This window comes from Atractosteus spatula, chromosome 2 (assembly GCF_055471065.1).
Source record: "Atractosteus spatula isolate fAtrSpa1 chromosome 2, fAtrSpa1.hap1, whole genome shotgun sequence".
Lineage (NCBI taxonomy): Eukaryota > Metazoa > Chordata > Actinopteri > Semionotiformes > Lepisosteidae > Atractosteus > Atractosteus spatula.
Window position 1 is genome coordinate 34,746,010 of NC_142707.1, and position 9,859 is coordinate 34,755,868.

General features: G+C 38.0%; 1 protein-coding gene across 3 annotated transcripts; it reads right to left on the reverse strand.

Annotated features, from left to right (window-relative positions):
• Nucleotides 1-833: 833 nt before the first annotated feature.
• Nucleotides 834-9,525, reverse strand: nek2 (NIMA-related kinase 2). 3 transcript variants are annotated; one of them, XM_088908452.1, is made up of 10 exons: nucleotides 9,430-9,525; nucleotides 8,933-9,150; nucleotides 6,985-7,225; nucleotides 5,752-5,834; nucleotides 4,634-4,760; nucleotides 4,107-4,326; nucleotides 3,785-3,839; nucleotides 2,995-3,055; nucleotides 1,066-1,080; nucleotides 834-1,025 (listed from the first exon to the last, which is right to left on the reverse strand). In XM_088908452.1, exons 1-10 carry the CDS (start codon nucleotides 9,523-9,525, stop codon nucleotides 834-836), a joined length of 1,308 nt encoding a protein of 435 aa, XP_088764578.1. The 3 variants fall into 3 exon arrangements, with proteins under 3 accessions (XP_088764578.1, XP_088764575.1, XP_088764574.1); XM_088908449.1 differs by lacking the exon at nucleotides 1,066-1,080 and having other exon boundaries at nucleotides 834-1,064; XM_088908448.1 differs by lacking the exon at nucleotides 1,066-1,080 and having other exon boundaries at nucleotides 834-1,039; nucleotides 2,988-3,055.
• Between the last annotated feature and the right edge of the window lie 334 nt (nucleotides 9,526-9,859).

The window sequence follows — 9,859 nt, forward strand, 5'->3', positions numbered from 1 at the left end:
CACCTGAAGAAGGCTTCACGGCCGAAAGGTTGCGTTTTCTTTCTTCTTTTTTCAGCATGGAATAAACCTACTACTTTTTTCTTTGCAGCCTACGCAGCTACTTACCTGAACTACTAAAGAATCTGATTGTGTTTACATAAGGCATTTGGATATGCAGTTTCAAACTTGTGATCCTTTATAGGAATTTACAATGTTTAGGGAGAATATTAAATTTGTAAATTCTAAACAAGTTCATAGTGTAAACCAAGAATCCCCACTCATAGCCCCAGAGGGCCAACGGGTCTTTAAGGCAACAGTACCCAAAGAAGCTGTCCAATCAAGCCAAAAATAAGCTGAATGAGGTGGTCAAAGGCCCAGGTGGACCAAAAACCTGTAGACACTAATTTGCAGGACCAGGGCTGGGGACCTGGTGTTATAGTCCCCTCCCCGTTAGAAATTCTATCCTGCTGCTATCAAACTGCATTGCCAGTTCATGTTTAGTCATTTCACTGTAGGAACAATATTGTCATACACATTAACCCCACACAGAACATACACGCCATTTCAAGCTATAAGCTTGCTTGTAGCACAATCTTGCCATACTGGACCTTGTATTTCCAACACAAGCCATCATACTTAGACATTTTCAACCATTCTAAATTACAAAGGGAAAAGAAAAATTAAAAAGGTCCTTAATAATAAAGACTATTACTAATGTGTTCAGCTTTTTATCAATATTCGATCTAGGTTTGAGGGATACAATCAACCTACTGTAAATTTAAAAATACATAAAAGACAAATAAATTAAACCTGTACATTCACCTTTCAGCCTCCTTGCAAAACAAATCCGAGACTTAACGGATACCAAGGATCTGCCTGCTTTTTAAATGGTAATTTCTCTCCATTTCACAGAGGGCTTCAGCACGGAGATTAGCTGCCTGCAACCGTTTTTTCAGTTCCTGGTTTTTGGTTTTTATGGGTTTCTCTGGATTCTGGTTTTCTTTGTCGCCAGCAAAATGAACCTTCTTTCGCCCAGGGGAAAAGTTCTCTTCACAGCTACCTGCAATAAAAAAAATAAAAAGTAACTTTTCTGTCAATACTCTGGTATAGTATTGTATTGAAGTGGAGTGGCTGAAAGTTTTGTTCCGAGTTATACACCATCACATACAATGTCAGTTATACACTATTTTGCTGGCTTCATCTATATGTTGCGAGTCAAATACAGCATCTTAATATTAAAAAAAGGTTGAAAACATAGTATTCAGCCTTTACTCATTTGTCAACCATAATTTTATGAAGTGTCATACAAGCATATTCTTATTAGCCGTCTGTTGGAAAGTGAATCTTTAACAATGATTAATATAGATTTTCAATGATATTTTATAAATTCAAAACAGATGATTGTTATTTTTCACCTAATTTTTTGATAGAGCCAATTAAGTTTAATTATTTTTTTAAAATGAACCCTGCCACTACACGTAGAAGACCTGCCCACTTTCAAGCTATTCATATTGAATATGATCACAGGCAACAGAACAGGAGGTTCAGACCTACCAACAAAACTTACTATCAGTAACAAATGAAAGGACCCAGCCTCAAACACATGCTCGCAGTGAATTTGGACAAGCACATTTTCTGGTTCAATTCAAGTATTTTTTTTAAATCATACAATATTTTCAGTTTATTACTATTGCTCTATGTACCATGTAAAGGCTACTTTTTATTGTGCAATGTATACAAGATAACCCCATTCCCCAAGAAAATAAAAACCCATAAGAAACATGCAGGAGATTGCAGACAGTGGCGATCTTTCTTTCAGTATTCGGTGTCTAATTTTAACCCATCTGCAAAGCAGTTCCACAACAATACTATACAAACAGCTGCTACTAGCTCACAGTGCAGGACTCTCTTCATAATTGATTTCAGTGAAGCCTATTTCAAACACAGCAGTAACAGTAGGATATTTGGTTCCAAGACCAAGAGTTTTTTTTTTAAACTCCAGATTGACAGATGAATCTTCTTGTTAAAAAAAAGGAAAATAGAGAGGAGCCAAAGTGCTCTGCTTCAGTTCATACAATAATAGCAGATTTTTTTTTAGGACATCTTCTCAGATGTTTAGAGAAATTATAGGTATTGGAGTGTGTACTTCACATTTTGGCTTTACAGAATGATGCCACAGGAATTTGAGATCTTGACAAGTGCAGAAAATAAGGACCTCCTAATAAGCTTGCCTATTTCTCAACTTTTAAAAGGCAAAATCTTGAAATACAATTCAGAAAAAGACATTCGTAATGGTGCAATTCACTTGCAAACAAAGTTTGCAAACCATTGTATACAGTACCAGCTATCTTGCCAGCCTTTTTACTTTGCTCTTGTGAAAAGAACACATCACAGCACCTGTTACAGACAGTGCAAATCCTCTCTCTCCTGAACAACTGTTAGTTTACTAGTAACAAGTTACCACCACAAGTTGCATTATACCCATCAAAGCTCACATTTTGTAAAATTGGTAGGACCTTCTACTTTCTCCATGCAATGAATTATACTGCATGAGACAAGAATCCAGTAATCAAATCTATAGGGTTAATTTAATCTTTCATTGCACTTGGGAGCTGCTACACTTTGCTGCATGATTAAGCAAAAAGAAAATCCAAACTTTGATATAGCTCAATACTAGCTCTGCTATTTTTAGCTTATGGAATGCTTGGAATGTTTGCTTGCTGAACAATTGATAGAGACTTACGTTTTTAACAAACGGTATGCTTTTAGATCATAGATGTCTATCTATCCACCAGCAACACAGTTCAGAAAGTCACACTCCCAATGATAAAACAGTCACTAAAATTTAAAAACAATTGTCTATTCTTTATTTACAGTATATAATTTAAAATGGGCATATTGTTCTAACACACTTACAACACAAGTTCAAGCAGTAAGATTAAAGGGGTGTGTACATTAATATTTCTCTATATGTAAGGGATCCAAACATAATCTTTTGCCCCTCATACCTAGCACATTGGAAAAGGGTGTCTTTGGTTGCTTTACTGGGTTGTAGCTCTTCATCAAGTTCTCAGCCCTGTTAAGAAAACAAACAGGAAAAATGAGATGCGTACAAGCACTTGTGCATGAAATCTTCCAGTTAAGGAAAATCAGTTGGACCTCTTCCTTCCAGACAGTAGCAGTATTTAATTGCAATAAGGAACCAGCCAAATTCAAATTTAAATTCAATAATCCTAAATTGTAAATAACAGCCATAATGTGCTGGCTTTATCTTAATTCACCTTTTAAGGGATCATGACAAAATTAACCGTAACATCACAAGACAGGTCTGTGACTTTTTGATATGTGGATCAAAACTTCAATTTGAACTAGGCCTAAATGCTAGGTTAAACTAGTTTAAAACATAAATCTGAACTTCTTCCAATTGTTAATTTGCTGCAGCACCATAAAAAGTTGAATTGGCTTCTAGCGAAATGTTACTATAAACCTGTATAGGCTAAAGACCTACAATCTGGTATATATATATAATATATACGATATATATATATATGATATAAAAGTGACATTCACGCCAACAAAGATTAAGCAAGAAGGCCACACAAATCAAACAGCAATAGGCCAAGAGGACAATCAGTCACCAGGCTACTGCAGTTATGCCATAGGTTCACAGTCACCTGATCACGAACTGGTCTACTGCTTGTCATCCTTGATTTAAAGAGCATAGGGCTGTACTTTGTTACAATCACCTACAAATTCAAAGAAAGCATACTGCTCAAAAATAACAAGCAGCAAAATGTTTACCTACCTTGCCAGTTTTTCATCAGCCAGCCTCTCCCGAATACACAGCTCTCGTTCCCTTTCTGAAAATTAAAAACATTGGGATGTTTTACGGACTTTGTTGAAAACATTCATCTTAATGCTAACATGGATATCTTACAAGAACAAAAGCATTATTGCACTCCTAAGATAAACTCTATTCTAATGAGAAGAGATGCATGAGAAAAGCAGATCAAGACCTCTTTCCAGGAAATATACGCAGAGCAAATTGCGTGTTCCCAAGCCTAAACATGACTGCCCTGGCAACAGGTGCAAGGCATGAGACAGAAGCAAGACCGACATGGCCTTACGCTCCAGCATCTCCTCCCGCGTCTTCAAGGCCCGCTCTCGCTCGTGCAGCTGCTGCTCTTTCAGCCTCAGCTCGGCCACCGAGGGGTCTGGGGGCTGCGGCCTCTCGGTCTCCGCAGACCTCCTCCGGTTCTTCTCGCTGTTCTTCCTCAGCTCCTCTGCCACGAGGTCCTCGATCACAGGGTTCTGAAGGATCGACTCGACCGACGGCCGGAGATAATCCTAATTACACCAACAAGGCAAGCAATATTATTATTATAACAGCATAAAATAAAATTTTTTATGCCATCGGTCAAATCTCAATTTAACCCCTAGATTCTTGTGTAGGGAAAAACACTAAAGACATGAAGGCAACAAACCTTCAATCTCATGTTCATGTTACAATAAAACACTTTACTTTAAAAGCTGACCTTCCTGGACTTACACTTTAGCCAACTATGGCTCTGTTGCAACACCCCTAACGTTAAAGCACAAGGTATTGCATGCAGATTACGGTTTGGATGTTTTTTTAGGACTTCAAAGTACTGACCTTTAAATTCAGCATTCTGGACAAAAGTGTATTCAGCTCCTCTGAATACCGATAAGGAATCCGTCTGAACTTTCCCTCGCGGATTTTCTCTGCCAGTTCTTTTTGATTATAAGCCGTGAATGGAGGCCTAGAGAAAAAAATATATATATATATATGTTGACAGTGCTACATACCAGACATGGGGTCAATTATGGTGAAAGTTTCAAATTAGTTTAACTCTAGCACGCCTTAGCAACTTAAAATATTGTGAAATTTACACAACTCCATTACAATTTAATCATGCTTCGCATACTCTTTGAAGAGCCTAAATCTTTAAAAGAGGCTACTTGTAACCTAATTTATTGTAAGCAAATCTAACCACATATAGCAAATGGAACCAATTAACTTGAAGCAGCAATATTTACAAGTGTTACTGGAGCTTGGAACTTGCACTTAGTAATGAGTGCAGGATCCTGGGTATCTTTATACTATCACAGATCCAAGGTTACAAGAAGGACTTAAGGCAAGAATAAGGATGAACACACATCTTGATGTCATTAAATCATCTTTTAAATTTGTTCTTATTGTTCTTGTTTCTGCTATAAAGAGTTAGAAAAAAAACTATAAATTAGTAGGCTATTCTTTTTACTAGTTATTGCCCAGCAATGACATTGTTTTGCGCCGTTTTCCATTGAAGCTCCTCTGCAAACAGCACAAACCGACTCCCAATCCATTAGTCTGTGCATTAAAAGCAGCATCCGCACCGCTTTTTTTTTTGGCAGAGATATAACACATTGTTCCAGGAGTGTTTCTCCCTACATTTTCCACTACTTGGTGTACATTTGCAGTAGATAAACTGCAAATGGTGACCTAAAGCTAAGGAACACCGTAACAGAGAAACCTTCTAGAGGTTTGAGAAATGTATTAGAAATGTATTAGCCGGGGAATCCTGCCCCAGCAACAATTTGGTCAAGCACTGGATGCAAGATGATCATATCAGGAGGGGAGTCCCCATTACCTGTAAAGCGCTTTGAGTGGAGTGTCCAGAAAAGCGCTATATAAGTGTAAGTAATTATTATTATATATGGTTTTTAGTTTGTTCTTAATTAAACTAGGATAACATGTTTCTAGATACTTACGATAATGCACAGAGTTCATACAGTAAGCAGCCCAGAGACCAGATATCCGATTTCTCGTTGTAGGACATTCTATTAACTTGCTCCTGGAAATGACAAATGAGAATTATTAAGAGGAATGTACATACAAGATGATAAATTAAAATAAACATACAAATGGAATTGAATTAGGTGGGGAAAAAAGGTCAGTTTTGGCATGACCAGTACTAGCTACTACACTATAAAAATCTCTCATTTGTGAACTTTCTGGTATAGTGAAGTGACTAGTACTTAAGTATTTTGATGATCATAGGAAGCATTTGATAACCATTAACCACTTCCTTACTTTTTGGCCACAAAACAAGCAAGTACAAGTGGAGTTTTTATTTTTTCTAAAAGGTTTAACCAGTCTGTCATTTTTCTTACTGTAAAACGACAAATATCCCTGTAAAGGCAAGTCGGGTCTTTGCTAGACCCCAATTTATAAACACTTTCATTGTACTATTCAAGAATATTATCATTAGCAACCATCAATACATTAAATACAGTTGTATTATTACATGCCACATACTGTACATCTCTTGTTCAGATTAATACAGTTGGACATCTCCTTCGACAGCTGGTGTAAATAAATCAGAAGTAATAAAACGTGGACAGAATGCAGGGATGAAAAATGCAAACTCAAAAGGCTCTCGTATAAAGTAGTGATAAGTATCACCAACATATTCTGATTTAGGGATTGATGAGTCAAAACTCAGCAGCTGTGCTGTTAAATGAAAAACTTCTCATCTGATTTCTTAATTTGCAATATTGTGTTTTTAAGCAGAGGCAGTCTAAAGCCAAGTTTAAAGGGATGGCATAAACTCCAACAAAACATTGGAAACTCAGCAGTACCCCGTTGCCAGCATTCCAGGTGTCCACTTATGAGCATCTTAGGAGATAAAATTTCAAAACTCAATATTCATATAAATACCTTAAAAATAGACATTAAAACAAATAAAGCATATAATAATTTATAAGTAATAAAAATAGTGTGAGGTGCTGCTGTTAAAGAAAACACAGAAATAAACTATCTTAGTTTTAAGAAAAGTATGCTGTATTCTGATATTTCTTATTAGCCATGAACCAGGAAAAGCTGACAAACCCATGGACTGATTTTTAAAAAATCAGATTTCAGAGTGTATCCATCTAATATTTAATTTTTACATCCCTGATAATCAACCAGCGGGCCAATTAGAAGAGAAGATTTTAACTTACAGGAGACATGTAATAGGGAGTTCCCACAAAGGTTTTGGCAAAGCTGGTATCATGATTTAATATTCTGGCCAAACCAAAATCTCCTAGCTTGACATTCTGTTTAGCATCAAGGAAGATGTTGGCTGGCTTGAGGTCCCGGTGTAGCACAGTGTGGCCCCCATCACTTCTTCTGTGGCACTCTTTCAGCGCCAGAGCCAGCTGGGTGAGCACCCGCAAGATGAACTCCTCATCCAGGTATCGCCTGCATGGGGAGGAACACTGAGCACTCAGTTATATTTGATGGAAAACCCTCTCATGCAGAGCTGGTCTTCAAAGTATAATGGCTACCTATAGCTGGCTAACAGTGAAAAGATATAGTCAGCAGCCATATAACAGCTTTTATGAAAACAGATCCATTATTACACTTTACGTCCAGCAATAGAAAAAAGCATCATAAAGGACATTCAGGGCGGGTCTTCAAACAGCTTTCAGAGCCAGAACCAGCAGCTTCACAGTGATGGCAAATCTGTTTTAACTACTTAACAGATATTAGAAAACGGTTACATCCACAATGCTTTACTAGTGAATTGTGTAGAACATTTTATAGAGTACTAATAAACTTATGCAAAACGGTAATACTCAGGATTCAAATTAGATAGCTCACATAACAGAACGAGAGCGGTCTGAATTACAGCCAAACATCTATTCAAAACCAGAACAAAAGCCGGGAAAGCATGAACAGACTGGGAAAAACACCTGGCAGATTCAAGGCACATGGCAAAGCTGCTCCGGAACCAGTCCAGAGAAGAACAATTAGATGCAGTCCCGGTTTAAGGGTATATCCTTCATTGACAGGCTAAACGAGGTGAACCTTTTCTGGTCTTGAACAAAGATGACTAATCAAAGGCACTGAGAAAATCAACACAGCGAGTCCTTCAGAAACACAAACCAGAGAACAAGTGGAAACTTGTTGTTGAAACTATTTAAAGCTAAGAACAAAAGGGTGTGGGAGTGTGCAACAAGCTCCACAGCCATGTTTGTTGACGTCGATTCCCTGGTTTCTTTCAAGAAGCAGCCGGATCAATTACCGACCAGCTCCTAAATGGGCTAAGTGCTCAAAAAGACGAAAGTAAAAGGGGGGTCAAGTGAACAAGAGATCACAACTGGAAACTTCCTGCATTTCATTCTAAGAACAAAAGCTACTCTACATAGAAGGCTGTGGGAGTATGGAACAGGCTATCCCACCAAGATGGGAAAATACACTCTAGCTTCAGTCATGAACTAACTGGATGAGATCCTCAGAGCAATTAATTACTAAACTACCAAGTGGGCTTGATGGGCCAAATGGCCTACTCCGTCTTAGGAACAAATGGCATTAAAGGTATGGAAGATGTGGACAAATCAAATGCTCGTTTATCTACACTACCATGTCATGAATATAAAAGCAAACTAACCTGAAAGAAAATAAGTGAGATATTTCGAGGCTAGTTTGGTAAAGTCTCCGACATATGTTTTATTCAGTAATGGTGTGGTTCCAGAGACCTCTTAGTTGTTTAGGCCTGGACCAATTAAAGGGGCCGTTCTGTAATTATGCAGTTCCCTAGGCCAAGGAGCTAATGGGAAGGCTATGATTTATGACCAGGGCATTAGACCCGTTGGGAATTGTTAGCGTTTGCTTTTTGTTTGCATGGCTTTTATTTCTCCCTTGCATTGTGATCCAGCCATGAGTGAATATAACCGTCACTGACTTTTACTTTCTTCCTAGCATTGCTGGACTCTGCAAAAAAACTTAAATCTTAATATCTTAACTTGTGGCTAAAGAGACGAGCTGCTTTTTATTTCATTTACTTCCGAATACTCCCCGGTACTTCGAGTCTAGAAGTCAGAATATTACTTAAACACTGGTAACTGGCAGGCACCCAAGAAAACAGAATTAAGGCAGGTACATTCATACAGTGTACGTACGCACCTTTCTTTAATACACCTGGTGATGAGACTGGACAGATCCCCCCCCTCACAGTACTCCATGACGATATAAAGCGTGGTGTTGCTCCTGTCGATGATGCGGTCGTAGTACCGAACGATATTGGGGTGCTTGAGCTCACGGAGGAGATTCACCTCGGACACCAGCATCTGCTTTTCGGCTTCAGTCATGGTGCCATAGTCCAGCTCCTTCCACACAAGTACCTGGGAGCGCAGCAGATCAAAGTACTACAAATACTGACGATACATGTTTTAACTGCATAGTAACGTCATGTTAAAATGAAAGCACTTCTCTATGCACAATATTTGCACCACACACAACATCATAAAAGCGTAACGAGGAACAAAAATGCATATTGTTAATGTATTTAAAAAAGACGTTCCAAGATAACGTTCGTATTTTGCATTATCCATCATTTCAAAAGAATGAGTATGAAGTCGGTCATGTAATGCAACCAAACAACACAGTGTAGTAATGTATACCTTTCCGTCTGTCTTTCGTCTTATTTTCTGACATTTTCCATAAGATCCAGATCCAATTGTGTATAAAACTTCATAATCTTCTACGCGAGACGGCATCTTTAAACGAACTAAAAACAGAAAGTAAATGTTAAATCCAGCTTTTTGCAAGGACAATCTCTTCAAACAGCGGAAATCCCCCTTTCAAAGAAATACAGATAGGCGACTGCCAAATATTTGTTTTAGCAGCCTTCTTTGACAACTTTCTTTAAAAAAAAAGAACATTCCCATTTATCCTTTCGTTATTGACAAAAAATAACGCGATCACCTTGGAGAGCAGGAAGTTCAAGCTTTAAAATTGGCGTGGTTTTGTTTCTCAGATGTGATTGGCTGTCCGTACAGAGGAGCGAAAATCTTATTGGTCAGAAAATCAATACAAACCCACACTGCACCA

Excerpts from the sequence above, each read along its gene's own strand:
- nek2 (XM_088908449.1), bottom strand. The coding sequence starts at position 9,525 with ATGCCGTCTCGCGTAGAAGATTATGAAGTTTTATACACAATTGGATCT. Across the intron at positions 5,835-6,984 it reads CTCCCTATTACATGTCTCCT|GAGCAAGTTAATAGAATGTC; the intron begins GTAAGTTAAAAT and ends TGTCATTTCCAG. Across the intron at positions 3,056-3,784 it reads GCTGATGAAAAACTGGCAAG|GGCTGAGAACTTGATGAAGA; the intron begins GTAGGTAAACAT and ends TTTTCTTAACAG.